Raw genomic sequence first — 17,138 nt, 5'->3', positions numbered from 1 at the left:
CCCAGCAATTCCACTTCTGGGCGTACACCCAAAAGAATGGAAAGCAAAGACTCAAATATTTGTACACCAACGTTCATAGCAGCATTATTCACAATAGCCGAAAGGTGGAAACGACCTAAATGTCCATCAATCAAGGAATGAATATAGAAAATGTGGTGTATTATATATATATATACACACACACACACACACACACAATGGACTATTATTCAGTCTTAAGAAGGAAGGAAATTCTAATATATGTTACAACATGCCTGAAACTTGAAGGTATTATGCTAAGTTTAAGACATGATGAAAAAGGCCTCACACTAAAGGGAAAATATTACCTGATTCCACTTCTGTGAGGTCCCCTAGAGTAGTCAGTTTCATAGAGACAGAAAGTACCATGGTGGGTGCCAGGGGCTGGGAGGGGCCGTGGGGAGTTAGTGTTTAGTGGGTGTGGAGTCTTAGTTGGGAAGGTGAATAGTTCTGGAGATGGACAGTTGTACGACAGTGTGAATGTTCTGAACGCCACTGAACGAAACCCTTAAAAAGGATTAAAATGGCAAATTTGTTACATATGTTTTACCATAATTTTAAAAAAAAAGCTTTGTTCTTTTAAACTTATAATGCTTTATGTATTTGTAAAAGAATTAGTGGGAAAAGAGTAACTGGAGAAGTCTTTGGGTTTTTTCCTTCATAAATTTTAATCATCACCAGGCTTTCTCATGTTGATAAAGTTCATTCAATCCTCATTCCCGTCACCACGGCTAATGTATATTGAGTTCCTACTATGTGCCCGGCACAGTGTGCCCAACTCTTCCCACGGATTTTCTCATTCGTTCCTTACAACAATCCTGAGGTAGGTACTGTTGTAGTTTGCATTTTACGGTAGAGGGAGCTGATGCTTAGAAAGGAAACTAAGTTCTCAAGTTCATACACCCAGTGAGTAGTGAGGTCAGGACTGGGACTGCAGCCCGTGTGACTCAGGGTCCCATGCCCTTGGCCCCAATGCTGTGCTGCACCGTCCACTGTCTGCTCGTCCCGTGGGCACTGTCGTGGGCGGGAGGGCCATGTTGGGTGGGATGTGTCGGGCTGGCAGGCCACCACGGACGGGCAGACTAATTGGTGTTGGTACTTACAGTTTAGTAAGACTGTAGAGTCCTCGGAAAGCATAGACAGATACGGATCTAATCTTATTGTTTTGCAGGCACCTGTGAAAATGATTATTAAAAGGAAAACGTAAGGAAATGGAGTTTCAGTTTTGCAAGATGAAAAGAGTTCTGTGGATTGATGATGGTGATAGCCCAGCAAAGATGCAGGTGTATGTAAGGCCTCTGAACGTACACTAATGGTCAAGCCAGTACATTTTATGTTGTCCGTATTTTACCACAATATCTTGTGATAACCTATAATGGAAGAGAATGTCAAAAAAGAATACATATATTTATACATATATGTATAACTGAATCACTGTGCTGTACACCTTAAATGAACACAACATTGTAAATCAACTATACTTCAATAAAAATTTTTAAAAAATGAAAGAGGAAATGTCAAAAAATTCTTAAAAATTAAAAAAGATAAACATAACAAAATAATTTAGCAGAGCTGGGTATCATGTCATTTTGTTTCTTGATTAAGTTCACATATGATTAGGCTAGTTTTTATTTGGAACTTCCAGTTATAAAGGTAGACACATGAGAGCTAAAATTTAATGTTTGAATTTTTAGTGAGTGAAAATTCAGTTTTAGTGTATGGTAATGCACTCACTAATCAAACAAGCCTAGAAGCCTTTTAAAATTTTTAACACTTTTTGCTATAATTCTACAAACTTGACAGTATTCAACACAGTGTTGGCAAAACTACAAGGTTGTGACATTGTTAAGACCCCAAACCATATTCCATGTAAACCACAAATTGGCCAAGCAAGCCAACTTGAATTGTATTAATTTGACACCTAAGTTTCGCTCCAAAAATGGTTTGAGGAAACTTACCAAGAATATATATGACAAAAGAGAAAAACAGAAATAGAAAGAATCAGGTCGACTGAGAAGATCGACAATATTCCAGAATGTAGAGGGTGAGACAAGTTTTAGGGGAAGCATACATTGGTATCTTATTTTTAGCCTGAAAGAGTCCCCAAACATCTGAAACCAGAAGTATAATTTTTGCTAAAAGAAAATTTCCAGGAACAAGAAGTAAAAACAGTAACACTTGGTTTTCATATTAAAAAACAAACAACAAAAAAGGATCAGGTCTAGAAGAAGATAAATTAGCTTGGAAGGCCAAGGAAGTATGCTGGCTGCGGAGTTCACTGAGGTCATGATGGAGGTTGGACCTGGAGCTAACAGGAGGTCAAAGGAAACAGAACCTGGAGCACAAGCTGTTGCATCCCACACACCCATTTAAGCTCTGCACATCTACGTACACTGGCCCCAGGTTTTGAACGAGGGCAAAAATAAGGGCTTCAAGTCTTATTTCTTCTGCTGATGCAGGTCACCATTGTTCTTCAGGGTTTGCTGAGTTTATGTATAATTTTCACAGATTTTAGGAGTGATAAGGAATAAACCAGTATGAGCTAGATCTCAGTTAATTAGAAATTTTGACTAAAGGAGAGTCCCTATTTCTCCAGCATGCAAGAAACCTAACTTTGATTGTAAAATGTTAAGTTTGTTATACACCTAACACTCTCACAGAACATGCTGTGGTCCAGTCGTTTACTAGGCAATGCATCTTTCTCACTAATATACAGAAAAACTTTGACAAGTATTTATTCATTTATTTCTAACTACTGTAATTTTCCAGTAAGCAATAGATTATATTGCCTGGAGGTGGAGCCAAAGTACATCTCTAATCACCAATTAGAACTTTTTTGGTAATTAGGCTATTTTGATCTATTACTTGGAACAAATTGGTTGTTCAAGAATTAATTCAATGTTCACTGTGTAAAATTGCTAAACTATTGAATCCTGATGTTTAGAGTTGAAGCCCCGACTCCTTTTAAACCATGTGGACATAAGGTGGTGCTACAGACCAGAAAAATTCTTCCTACTCCAGAAATCAGAAACTAAAGTAAGGAAGTATCCTCTTGAAGTTTGTGTATCAGGTTTAATTTTGAAAAGCTCTTCTCGATTGATAAATGTCTAGAATACAGTTCTGAAAAGTCATTTTTATTAGAATTTAATTTTCTGATGTGAAATATTTTTCTGCAGGTAATCTGAGCTTTGAGAACATTTCATCAAACAAAGTGGATAAATTTTTCTTCTGATTCTGCTCTATCATTATTATCTTAAAGAAAAAGTACAGATAGATGATATCTGTATACCAGGGGTCTCTAGTGTAAAAACAAATCCCAAACGAGTGTAAAATGAAACTGGGAATTCTGAGGCATTTTCTAGATAGTGTGATTCAGGCACAGAATATTTAAACCCAACAGTTTAAGCCTATGACAATACGATTTAGCCACAAAGTTGACCTAAATAACAGTTAACCATCCCCTGGGCCATTATGGATTCTGTGAGTACATAGGTAATCTTAGACTGAAGAGAAGCTAGCATTTCAGATAAAACTAAACCAATGAGGCAGATGTGAAAATGGAATTAAGTCCCTAAAAAACATGCTTGGAGGTTTCAAACCACAAGGACTTTCTATCTTAGGTAGAGATTGAATTTGCAAACATATGGAAGAAAATTCTTCTCTACCTAATCTTTTTTATTTTTAAATATTTATTTATTTATTTGGCTGTGCCAGGTCTTAGTTGCAGCACAGGGGATCTTCGTTGCCACGTGCAGGATCTGTAGTTGTAGCATGTGGGATCTAATTCCCTGACCAGGGATTGAACCTGGGTCCCCTGCATTGGGAGCATGGAGCCTTACCCACTGGACCAGCAGGGAAGTCCCTTCTCTATCTAATCTTGAGGGCAGCTCTGGTAAGGAGTCATTACATCTTTCTGTAAGATGGGCATTGAAATGCAGAGCGTAAAACCTCTTGAGTATCTTCACTTAGGGGGAGTGTGGTCGGAGGGTTCATAGCACACGTACTCTGGTTTCTTTGGGGATAGGTATCTGAGATTTTTCTAGGATAGCTTCTAGAATTACTCAGGAAAAAAAATGTTACCTGGTAGTCTCCAGCTAATGGCTAAATAATTCCCCAAAGAGGGATTAGACTTAAGCAGTGGTGCAGTGTTTGTCTCTGCAGAAGTGGGAAGAAACAGATATGCCAAAAATGTTAGTCAATTCAATACTAAGAATTAAAATTTTCCTTACAGCTTCTGAAGATCATGGTACTTCTTAAAGCCATCAGGAGGAAGTTTCCTTATTAAGTTCCACTTGAGTGACCTGAAATAAATGTAAATTTTGGTTCTTACTTAAAGGTTTTTTCTTTACTTTTAAAAACAATATGAATAATTATAAACTTTATTTACTTTAACACTAGCTTTCAGGAAACATTTTGCTTCATGATGTCACTCTTGTATTCATAATATCATTTAAAAAATTTTAAAGAGATTTTATTTGAGAGGTATTTTTATTTATTTATTTATTTTTTGCAGTACGCGGGCCTCTCACTGTTGTGGCCTCTCCCATTGCGGAGCACAGGCTCTGGACCTGCAGGCTCAGTGGCCATGGCTCACGGGCCCAGCCGCTCCGCAGCATGTGGGATCTTCCCGGACCTGGGCGCGAACCCGTGTCCCCTGCATCGGCAGGTGGACTCTCCACCACTGTGCCACCAGGGAAGCCCAGCACATACACTTGATTGCATCTTTTGTTTAGATAAAATGTGGCGATACTAAATACGTCATAAGATTGTTATGAGGGGCTAAATAAGTGAACATATAGAATAATTTAGAGTCAGATCTATCATGTAATAAATGCAAATAAATATCAGCAATCATTATAATTGACCAAGGAACAATGATATCATCTTAAGTGACAAGGCATTATTAATAATGACAATTACACCTGAATTATGATACAATTTTACAGGGGCTGTTCTGGCTGTCAGGATGAAGCCATTCTTTTCTACTTACATTAAAGTCACGTTTGAAGAAACTGATGGAACAGCTCGTAAATTGGTCTCATCACAATCAAGCTCTAAACCTCGGCAAAGACATTGCACGGGCACAGAACCGACCACTGAATAAAGAGGAAGCAGTAAGGAATGGGGATGATGAGGGACCAGGAACAGGAGGGTAATGAAAAGAAAGAAACAAAAAGCTATAAGAAAATCATATACAAAAATGTGTCATGTCTTACATAAGCAATTTATGCAAAGCTTTAAATTAAGGTTCCAAAGTTTTGCTTTTAACATTAAAATGATGCTAGAACTTGAAGATAAGGAAACATATACATTTACCAGCCCATGCATTAAAAAAAAAAAAAAGTAGCAGCCTGCCCCTCTCCATTTGTTGAAAAATGAATGACGTCATCTGCTCTTTCTTATCCTTGAAGAGTAGCTACGTCCCAGGGTGACAGGACAGGGTGTGATGGGTGTTAATGTCCATATTAAAGCTGCTGTTTAAGAATAAAGTATTAATAGTTTTAACGGAAGACGAAGCCCTTTTTAACTAGCAAGAAAGAGAACTCAACTGTGAACTATAGTGCCGGTAGATTTTTTTTTTTTAATTCAGGAGTTCTTCAAAAGACTTCTTTTGGCTTATGTAGGGATGTAAGAATGCCTACAGCTTCACTTGAGGAAGTGAATATTTCTCATGCATAGCCATTCTGTTCTCACTGATGAGAGTTGGAAAGAGAGAGGAAATGGAATGTATGCCTTTGACTACCTTGTAGGGCTATAGCAGTAGTCCTAAAGATGTGACCTGATATTTCTAAAGTCTGTTAGAGACTTGCAGTGGTATGTTCATATAGCTAAGCAACGAAATGGGATTATTATTCAGAGTAATAGACATCATCTGACTGCTGACTTGATGGGGAATGGACGATTCCTGGGAGCAATGAAGTGTGTTCTTTTCTACGTTTACTTTGAAACTCTGCACTTGGAGCAGAGGTTACAGCCTCGAACGTCTACAGGGGCAGGCAAAGTGGATAGAGACTGCACCCAGGAGTCCCAGTGGGACAGCTTCTCCAAACTGTTGTCCTATATTTTGACAGGAACATTTGTGGCCAAGTCAACCAACTTCCTCAAAGAAGCCAGAAAGACAATGTTTTGTACTATATAATTACCTACTTAAAAATAATAATGCCTAACTTAAAACATTTTAAATCATCATAGGACAAACAAAACTTCTTGTGAGAACTGTCTGTTTGCAGACTTTTAATCTATAACCTTTACAGTAAAGCTTCTGAAGAGTAGAATGTCATCGTCATGGTAAAGAAGGCACGCTGAGGCAAAGCTGGGGGATGACAGTGATGCACACGGTTGGCTCCAGCCTTGGAAATAGTCAGGTGTCTCTTTGCTCAGCTATGAGGCCACAGGTGTTTTCCCTCTCTTCCCAAATAACTCTGCAGACTCCCTACAGGATCCTGAGAGCTCACGATCGATCATAATTTAGGTTTTGTGTGTTTTGTAAACAGAGTCTGTGCCAAGAACTTTGAAACAGGTTTATGGTTGTAAGTGACCATTCTGGCTATGGAGCTCTGAAAACTGATTCTCTCTCTCTATCCTCTACTAATGTGAATATTGTGGGGAAGGGATGCGCAGGGTTAGGATGGAACACGAGGGTCCTGAGAGGGACAGTATGAGAGGTAAAAATGGAGGGCAGTGAAGTTGGCATTAACCCAGTGTGTCCTTTCTATTATGCAGACTGAATTCAGGTAATCCATATATGCTGATTACAAGGTTACCTGTGATAGGGAAAAATGACACCTAAATATCCAACCAGGAAAGAAGGATGAAACAAATTGTCACTTATAGAGTATTTTGAAAAGTTTATAATATGGAAATCTGATTATGCTAAAATGCTACCTGAAAATATGATAAAAATGGATTGCATAGAAAATTTCAACTATGTTAAAATAAAAAAAGATGAGTAATGCACCAGCAAGTTAATGCTGGTAGCTTCTGAGTGGTGAAATTATGGCTGAGTAAACAATTCTTTCCAAATCTCCATACTTTCCAAATTCTTGAAATTTTAACTTTATTAATATATTGGTTAGTGATGGATATGTTTTCCATGATTTTGTTCTTGAGAGGTGACTTTGTAAATGTGAATTCCTCACATTCTTTCATCCAGCCCCAAAGTATTATAAGCCATTTTCAGTTAAATTTCCAATAAATCCTTATTATAATCTGATTTAAATAAAGCAGTACAAAAAAATAATAAATCAGTACAATAGGAACCTTAATTTAAGTTTAACCCCTTAATTTTACATTACACCTCCCATTTCATTTTTACACTGCTTTTAAGCTTGAAAAAAGACATTGAATTATTAATTACATCCCTCCCCTATCTTTCTTGAAAACTTTATTTAAAATTATATATTTGTTCATTACTAGGAATTGATAAAACATCGCCTTTGTATTTTTTGAAACTTTTTTTCGTGTAGCTGCATTCCTCTTATGTAAGTATACTTAGGACACATTTCTCCCAGAGTTCATCATCAGGCAAAAATTTATTTCTCTTGCTAACTTGATCTGTTTTCCCCCTTTGTTTATTTTTGCTTTACAGACCAGACTATGAAAAAGTTATGTAGCCCATTATTTTCCCTCTTTGACCTAATGTCTACAGAATTAAGAACTATGCAGTAACTTTTCTTAGTGAGGATTTCCTTATCTAATTTTTCTTCTCCATTCCTTTTTCCACTCACCATGGAATTTTTGTCTCTTATGTCATGTTAATGGGTTAAGTCTGTTCGTAGCCATATTTTTATTGTAAATTGCCTAACATCCTTTTGGGAATAATGTGAAATATAAAAAGATTAAATTAAAATTTAAGAAATGAAAAGAAAAAGATGTACAATAAAACAAGAAAATAAAAACTACATTTTGAGATCATATGGCTTAATCCATTAGTTTTTTGCCTTGTATTAGTAGTTAAATTATACCTGTTAACTTTTTCCTTTCCCAAAAGTTTTTAGCTCTTTAATGATAAAGCAATCTGATCTCCATATTTGACAAGAAGACAACATGAGGTTAAGACAGATTGCTGAGTGACCTGTGAGACTTACAGGAGGGATGTATACCCCCTTAAAGTGGGGATTGCTAGCAGTTTTTTTTAGTCTCTTTTGAGTAAGGAAGTCAAAAAAATATTTAAAAAAATTTAAAAAGCTGTACTTTACAATTTGTGGTAGAACATAAAGGGAAAAATACAGTGAAGTATCCTTTTCCCCAACCCCTGCTTTTTAACCAAGGTTTGAAAAGCTAGGATTAAAATTACAACTTTAAGACACACATTTACATTTGAATAATTTATTAGAATAGACAACATTTCTTTAAAAGGAATTATGTATATAGATCTTTCTGATCTTAAAAAATTATAGTTTATCCTCAATGTTATACCCTCCTACAGACCCTTTCCAGGTTTTTTTTAAGTTTTCGGTATGTGACTAAAAGTAGCCGATTATAATTAATAAGGCTTTTTTGGTAGCTGTAAGGTATGGCTTAGACTCCAGAAGCTTTCTCACTTACAAACGTTAAAATCCAAACAGCTTCTCTGCTCTTCTATTTTCAGTTTCCTTTATATCAGAGTTGCTTTTATATCAGAGTTTATAGTGATTGTGAAAAGGGGGCATGAAAAATAGCAACCCTGATGGACTGACATTAATTTTGTTCACAGCAATACCTGGTATGATTTATTACTGTTGCACTTATGATCCTTGAGTGATCTTAAAATAAAATCCTCAAATTAAGGCTGCGTGTCTACTAGAACATTATAATTTTGCAAATAGAAAACTATAAATTTTTTAAAATGTTGGATCCAACTTTTAAGAACATGGTGTCTTACTATGAACCTATAGACAAGGACCGTCAGTCCCTCTGATTACTTACAGCATTCAGATGTTTCTGCCACAAAAGGATACCAGGAAGTCATTTTGTAGTAATTGGCAAAGTATTTGTCAAGTTGCATAGACCATCCATTGTTGTCACCTAAAATAAAGATCACAGAGCAGAAAAGTTCAAGAACAGAAATATTCTGTTGTGCTGGGGAAAACAGGTCCTCTCTTTAAAATAATTTAATGACCTATATGAGAATAGAATCTTAAAAAAAGTGGATACAGGTATATGTATAACTGATTCACTTTGCTGTACAGCAGAAACTAACACAGCATTGTAAATCAACTCTACTCTGATAAAAATTAATTACAAAAATAATGAGTGATTGACAAACAGAGGAACGTCATCTGGGAGCTTGTCAGCAATGAGAATTTCTGGGCCCTTCACCTAGAGATCCTGATTTCATAGGCCTGAGATGGGTCCTGTAATCTCCATTTTTACCAGGCATTAGAGGTGATTCTTCAGCACATAGTGTTTTTTTGAACCACACTTCAACAAACAGAACTTAAAAAAATTTTTTTTTTTATTTTATATTGGAGTTTAGTAGATTAACAGTGTTGTGTTAATTTCAGGTGTACAGCAAAGTGATTCAGTTATACGTATCCATATATCTATTCTTTTTCAAATTCTAATTTGAAATTCAGTACTTTTGGTTATTACAGAGTATTGAGCAGAGTTCCTCGTGCTCTACAGTTGGTCCTTGTTGGTTATCTATTTTAAATATAGCAGTAACAAACAGTACTTTAGATGTATTGAAACACAGCACACTGCTCTTAGCATCTTTTTTATAAATCCCTCAATCTTCTTCAATCCTGTAAACTGACGTTGGAGATGGATGCATTAACATGGGAGATGGATGGCCATGATTGTTAAATAGAAAAAGAAAAAACCTGACCAGCACAATCTCATTCTTTTTTTTTTTTTAATGCACTGTGGTATCACGGATCATGTTGAGTGATTATCCTCTGAGTGCTTACATATTTTCTATATTTTCTGATTTTGATATTAGACTCATCATTTTTTAAATAAAGTGAAACAAAAAATAGTAAAACTCTTCATTTGGGGGGAAAATTTTTTTTTTCTCCACAAGATTCCTCATGACCTTGCAGTTATTTTTGAACGAGACATGAGGCCAGTCAGGAGGTAGAATGGATGTGAATGGGGGTTCAGGAGCAGCTTCTCTCTATCATCTGCAGATGGTACCAGCCTTCATCCCACTGCAGGTTGGGGGTGGGTTTGAATGGGATCCTTTCCAGAGGTTCTAACATTTTTTCAGGACACTGTTGGGACTCATAAACATATAAACAGGTGATAGAAATGATAAAAGTTTATCCTATTTCTTTAAGTTACTATTAAATCTGGCATCTGTTTTATTATAAGTTATTTCTGCCATGTATGTATAATTCAAACCTGAGATCGAGTCTAGATAGTACAATTTTGTTTAGTTGTGTGCATTTGGTGAAATTGACAACCATATCCATGGTTTTAACACTTATCAGAGGATTTCCAAATTATATTTCCAACTTGCACTTTATCTTGTGTAACATGGGATCAGTTCACTACAGGCACCTCAAACACAACATTCTCCAAAAAGAACACATTAACTGTCTCCATGTAAACTTGCTATTCCTCCTAAATTCTCTGGATTGGTGAATGGTCCCTACAATCTATCAAACTGCTCAAAACAGAAAAGTTAAGTTTTTTGGAATATGCTCATATCTGATTAAATATAATTTGTACAATTTTCCTCCATCTCCATGTTATTTTCTTATTTTTTCACGGCTCATTAACTCTTCCATGAAGATTACATTTGGGGAAGGAAAGGTATTCTAACATAAGTGCTATGTATGCTTGTAAGAGTATACTTCCTATTAAAGTCCCACTAAAAACAAACTGGAAAGAAGATAGACTATTTAAACATTGTATTTATAGCAGTTTCCATCCTTTAGTATTACTTATTAGTTTTAAAACTTCTTTATTACAGAAGATTTCAAAATAAACACCAGTAGCAAAGTAGTATAATGATATCTCAAATATATTATTATATCTCAATGATATTATTATGATGTCTCAATGATATCATTATGATATCTCAGAGATGACTGATGGGCCTCAAGTTTACCAACTGCAGATGTCAGCCTGAGACTCCAGCTGAGTGCCAGTAACTGGGTGGACAAGAGAAGCACCCCAGAAACAGCAAATCTCAGCTTCTGAACACCCAGGAACCAGGTCAAGGTGCCTCTCTGACCCTTGACATTGTAAAGAAGGTGGCACCTTAGGCAGAGTAAGAGGAGGAAGGGAAGGAAATCTGAAAGAATGAGCTTGTTCAGGCAAATAGAGACGGTAGCTTTTTGCGACTGTGGGATTTAGTGCATGTTTTCTTCCTCTGCATTCTATCTTCGGTTTAGAATGCTTTCTTGTTCTTCAGAAGCTGGTAACTTAGATCTATGTTGTCCAGACCCCAAGCAGCTCAGGTTCTTGTTATAGAAAAGCTTCTACCAAAGGGACTCACTCCTGAGAGACTGGAAGTTTGTGGACACCAGTCTTGTGGGTACCTAGTGGAGGTGGGGCAGTTATCGTGACCAGTCTCAGGTTCCAGCTTCCTGGGTGAGGAGCTGATGAGCAGTAGTAATGGGGCAGATGCTTGCAACTATGGTGGTGTTTCCCTCACCCCTGACTCTTGCTTCTATTGTCTTTATAATGCTTCTATAAACACATTCTTCTCTGTATGAAATCTCTTTTTTCTTAAGCAAAAAAAAAAAAAAAAAAAAAAAAAATCTAGAGTGGTTTCTCTTTCTTCCTTCCAGAAGGGATTGCAGATAACAGAATCTCAAGGATGGTAAGGTTGGGCTGTTTATCTGACCTGGATGGTTTTGAAGATAATGGTAGTCCTGTCACCATTACAAAATGGTACTTTCATAGTTTATGGCACACAGCAACCCAAAAAAGTTGTTTCAATGATCACTCTTGGCTTCCTGTGATTATGAGCCTCCTCGAAGGATACACTCTGGCAAAGTGGATGCTATGGTAACTCATCAGAATGAAAATGGGAAATGTCAAGGGCTGTGGAATGAGATGACTATGGAGATGGCCCTGGAGAGATTAAGGAAAGAAAATGACAAGCTCAGGGTATGATGTCATCAGTTCAAGAAAATTCAGAGAACCAGGGAGCGGCCATGACTACCCTAAGATAACCTTTTATCTCTTGGGACCTCAGAACTCAGATAGAATCTGATCCAGTGGGTTGCTAAGGTTACAACATAAGCTGAATTCACATTTTGTCCTGTCTTTTAAGTGCACATTAGGACACTGATTTGGAAAGAGAGGGACCCTGAGAATTGTAATGGGACTTTTGAATGTGTTCAGTTGAATTTGCAAACCCTAAATCCTCATCCCACTGAGCCTTCCTGCCCAGCATAAATGGATCCCTTCTCCTGTCTGACCAGGTTACTTTTTTGTTGGAGGCCTGCTAGTTACTTTACTTGACGAAAATAACTTGTCAACTCCCCTAGTAACTTTATTTCGTCATTATTGTGAACTCTACTTACAGATGGAAAAACGGATTCTGAGAACTTTAAGTGATTTGACTAAGAAACAGAATTATTAAAAATAACCAAAGAATTAAAATAATACCATTATTTTAATGTTTTCTTTTCTAGGTCCAAAGATGATTGAATCAGTTTATATTCCTCTTATAGAAATTCCAACTTTTATACGACATTGTCTTTAAATATTTAGCTGTTACTATCTGTTACCTATTTATTGTTCTATTGCCTGTTTCATTTCCATTCTTGAGGCGCTTACATCAGCATTGTGTGAATTATACAAAAAATTATTTAACAACCAGAAGTAGTTATTAACTGGAATTTAAGCCCATCATTATTATTATCCATGGATCAATGGAACTATTGTGAATCATTTGTAAAAAAAAAATTAAAAATAATTTTCATACTAATGTTATGAATTTTTATACATTTATAAACGTTACAGATGAAACACGTGGTAAGAGAAGTCTTTTGGCTCTGGGTATGTTGAGGCACTGGTTACTTTTACAGACGAGTTTTTGTGTATCTACAGAGCGAGGGTGGAAATGTCTGAAGGACTCAACCCCGCAGGCTGCCAGGGCCTGGTTGGGGGAGGGGGAGAGGGCGCCCATGCTCACATTCGTGTCCTGACCCATCCTCCTGGACCTCAGAACACAGCGATGGGACTCAGGTGAGGTGCTGCATTGCAGGGCTGGGCCTGTATCCGCAGGCGGTGTCTCACTGCTGCTGTGACATTCATGAGACAGAGTGGTTGGGTGACCGCCAGAAGACGTTGCTTTTCCTTCTCTCTTGTTCTTCAGCAGGCCCTGTATTTCACTGAGCTTTTCAACTGAACTGTTGCAATTTGCTGCATTCTTACCAGTAATAGGTGGTGCGGTGTTTAACATCTGTTCTAAAGGGGTTCATTATACCTGGTGTAGTTGCAACACTTTAGTCCAACAAACCCAAGTGATGTAGTTATTTATACCACTTCTCTCCTCTGTCTCTTTCTTAATCTTATTCTTTTCTCTCCTTTTCTACCTCATTGTACCTCAACACACACACATACACACACACACACACAGAGTTGAAAAGAGAGGGAAAAGAGAAAGAGAGGTGATGGGGAATTTGAGAATGCAGAAGGAAACAGGACAAGACGGCTTATAGTTCTCCAAGTGAGAGCATATATTTTGCGGGGAGATCTCTTTTTAAATAGCAGCATCTTCAAACAAACAAGCTTCTTTGCAATTAGCATTTACTTTCTTTCCTGCCTTCCCAAAGCATTTTCTTCTTCCCACCCATTACTTCCTCTCACCAGAAAGCAGGAACACAGAACGGAGAAGATGTAGCCAAAATTGCAAAGTTGGAACGTTAGCATTTTTAAGGAAACAGCTTTTGGATTATATGTTTCTATATTTTAAATCCCATATCCTTCACATTTTAAGGATGTGTGGGACAGTGAGCAGAATGGTTTTTCATACTTTACTTGTGATCCCACTGAAATTTGACTCTCTGATTTTTTTTTTGAGGTATCAAAGGGTAGAGAGCACAGTACAAGAGGATATTGTGTTAGGGGATATGGTTGCTAGTATGTGTTGGTAGTGCTGCATGAACAGCATTAAGTATATATATTTACTAAAAATAGGTTTTTTTTTAAACTAAAAACATGTAATGATGTTCTGAATAAGAATGAATGACATAGACCAAGAAAAACTGGTCTTGCATACTGCGCGAATAAGTATGTGCTAATTTGGGCCTCCCTGGTGGCGCAAGTGGTTGAGAGTCCGCCTGCCGATGCAGGGGATACGGGTTCGTGCCCCGGTCTGGGAGGATCCCATATGCTGCGGAGCGGCTGGGCCCGTGAGCCATGGCCGCTGAGCCTGCGCGTCCGGAGCCTGCGCGTCCGGAGCCTGTGCTCCGCAACGGGGGAGGCCACAACAGTGAGAGGCCCGCATACCGCAAAAAAAAAAAAAAAAAAAAAAAAAAAAAAAAAAAAAAAAAGTATGTGCTAATTAAATGAATGAATGAACGAATGGGTCTCTGTCCTCAAAGACACTTCAGAGAAAACCCAGTCTCCCTGATATAATAAAATTTGGGGGGGCCTCCCTGGTGGCGCAGTGGTTAAGAGTCCGCCTGCCGAGGCAGGGGATACGGGTTCGTGCCCCGGTCTGGGAGGATCCCATATGCCGCGGAGCGGCTGGGCCCGTGAGCCATGGCCGCTGGGCCTGCGCATCCGGAGCCTGTGCTCCGCAACGGGAGAGGCCACAACAGTGAGAGGCCCACATACCGCAAAAAAAGAAGAAAAAAAAAAAAAAAAAAAAAAAAATTTGGGAACTGGGGCACTTAACAAAAACACAGATTTCCAGGCTCCTCTACTGGAGACTCTGAGTTATTTGGCCAGTATGGGGTCTGGGGGTCTATATATTCCATCAATGCCCTGGGGGAGTCTGACAACAAGTTTTGGAAGAACTGCATTATGGGATTTTCTCCGACTAGAGCACTTCTTATGTTGCAGTGGAGGACGGCTAGATTTAGCAAAAGAAGAATCCTGTCAATGAGAAGGATCAGATTTCTTTTCCTTAGTAAAGTTGCTGAAGATGAATGCAAGTGGTCCGTAATTTAAGGGCACTTTGCTCATATATCTTGTTACACTTATTATAATCTGCTTCATACTGTGCCTATTTACATATGTATTTTACCTCCTTATGAGAGTATAATAGGAATTAATCTTCTTAGCTTATGTATTTTTATTGCCTCAGTGACTTCTAAGGTCCTTTTAATATAGTTAAAACATGACTTTTACTAGCTCTTATAAAGTATATAAAATAGTAAATCATTATTTCATTTGCACCTAGTATTTGTTATAATTTAGTTTTATGGAAAAGTGGGTTAGACACACCAATCTGAATTCTGGAGAATGCATCTCTCTCCTCCATGCTCTCACATTCCCCGGCACTGGCGCGGGGGGTGGATGTGTGGCGTGTCAAGGGTTGAGGTCTGGATGGGAATGGGAAAGGTCCAAGTTTCTTGAAGGCACTGCATAGTTGTGACGGTGCTATATTAGGCTTTCTTCAAATTGCTTCCCAGGATTCTTCTTGAGAAGAGATTTCTGTGGTTAAATATGCTTGGGAAATGCTGAATCCTGTATCCTCACTTGGAATTAATAATGCAGGCTAGTACGATGAAAGGAGAAATCGGCCTTAAAGAAATAGCTTTAATTTTGTTTAACTCTTTTATATGCCATCTTTTAATACATGTTGGGAACTGTTTGCTTCTGCATTTGCACAAGAAGACTCACAGACTTAGAGAACGAACTTACGGTTACCAGGGGGGACGGGTGGAGGGGAGGGAGTTTGGGATTGACATGTATACACTACTATATTTAAAATGGGTAACCAACAAGGACCTACTGTACAGCACAGGGAACTCTACTCAATGTAATGCGGCAGCCTGGATGGGAGGGGAGTTTGGGGGAGAATGGATACATGTATATGTATGGCTGAGTTGCTTTGTTGTGAAACTATCACAATATTGTTAATTGGCTATATTCCTATATAAAATAAAAAGTTAAAAAAAAGTCTAGATGAGTGATTTTCAAAGTGCAGATCTGGGACGAGTAGCATCAGCATCACTTGGGAACTTCACAGAAAAGCAAATTCTTGGGCTCCACTCCAGGAGCTTTCAATTAGAAACTCTGGAGATGGGGTCCAGCATTTTGCATTTTAACAAGCCCTCCGGCTGATCTGATGCCTGCTAACGTTTGAATTAATCACTTTCAAGGGGTTCTGAATTTGGTAATAAAATTGTCTGCATTGGGAAGTGAATCATTTCAAAACTTTAACAGGTGTGCTACTCACCCACTGTGTTAAAATGCAGATTTCTGGGCCCCATTCTTACCTACTAGATCAATGTTTCTGGGGGTGGAGCTCAGGACTCTGCACCTCTCACCAGCTGGCTGTGCCAGAGCACGGTTCCCAAACAGTCCTGTAGGTTTGCAGGGGCTATTCCTGGGTTCCTTTCATGTTTGGATTTTGAGTATTGAAAGTCGAGGGACTCATGCCTCTGTCAGAGAGGAAGCCAGGACAAAGAAGGGTGCCATGATGCTGTGTGTTAAATGCTCTACACTTTCATGAAACTGAAGGCATAAATCCTATTGGCTACAATGTGGTTAATTTATAAAGTGTGGATTTATGCCAAGCAGAGCATCCCTGATTGTCAGATATTTCAATTCTCAGCACCCATTCTTGGGACATAGTGGAGCATCTTTTTCTCAGTAATTAATGATCCCCAGAGTAGAGGTGCCCTGGGCCATTAAAATAGACCTTGAGGTGTCGCGTGGTCAGACAGACCAATTCATCAGACCAGTAGTGTGAGATCTCCTTGAATCTGAATGACAATAGCTGTTTGCTGATGGAATACATATGCCTCTTTCTGGGTACTTTTATTTTTTATTTTATTTTTAAAATTAATTTTTATTGGATGATAGTTGATTTACAATGTTGTGTTTCTGCTGTGCAGCAAAGTGATTCAGTTATACATATACATATATCCACTCTTTTTTAGATTTTTTTGCCATATAGGTCATTACAGAGTATTGAGTAGAGTTCCCTGTGCTATAGAGTAGGTTCTAGTTGATTATCTATTTTATATGTAGTAGTGTGTATGTGTCAATCCCAATCTCCC

At 38.0% G+C, this 17,138-nt stretch overlaps 1 protein-coding gene across 4 annotated transcripts in view; it reads right to left on the bottom strand.

Moving 5' to 3' along the window:
* The window catches only part of RXFP1 (relaxin family peptide receptor 1), a 68,252-nt gene that overhangs the window by 35,411 nt on the left and 15,703 nt on the right, over positions 1-17,138 (bottom strand). For 2 of the 4 annotated variants that reach the window (XM_060093746.1, XM_060093756.1), the window contains exons 2-5: positions 8,926-9,024; positions 5,009-5,114; positions 4,248-4,319; positions 1,122-1,193 (exon numbers count right to left, since the gene is read on the bottom strand). In XM_060093746.1, coding sequence (XP_059949729.1) covers positions 1,122-1,193; positions 4,248-4,319; positions 5,009-5,114; positions 8,926-9,004 — 329 coding nt within the window. In that variant the 5' untranslated portion in view covers positions 9,005-9,024. Of the gene's footprint in view, positions 1-1,121; positions 1,194-4,247; positions 4,320-5,008; positions 5,196-8,925; positions 9,025-17,138 lie in introns of those variants that run through there. The other 2 variants (XM_060093736.1, XM_060093727.1) reach the window with 2 other exon arrangements.

The sequence above is a fragment of the Mesoplodon densirostris genome, chromosome 1 (genome assembly GCF_025265405.1).
Source record: "Mesoplodon densirostris isolate mMesDen1 chromosome 1, mMesDen1 primary haplotype, whole genome shotgun sequence".
Lineage (NCBI taxonomy): Eukaryota > Metazoa > Chordata > Mammalia > Artiodactyla > Ziphiidae > Mesoplodon > Mesoplodon densirostris.
Note: the sequence above shows the minus strand (reverse complement) of the source record. Positions and strands in the feature narration are given on the sequence as shown.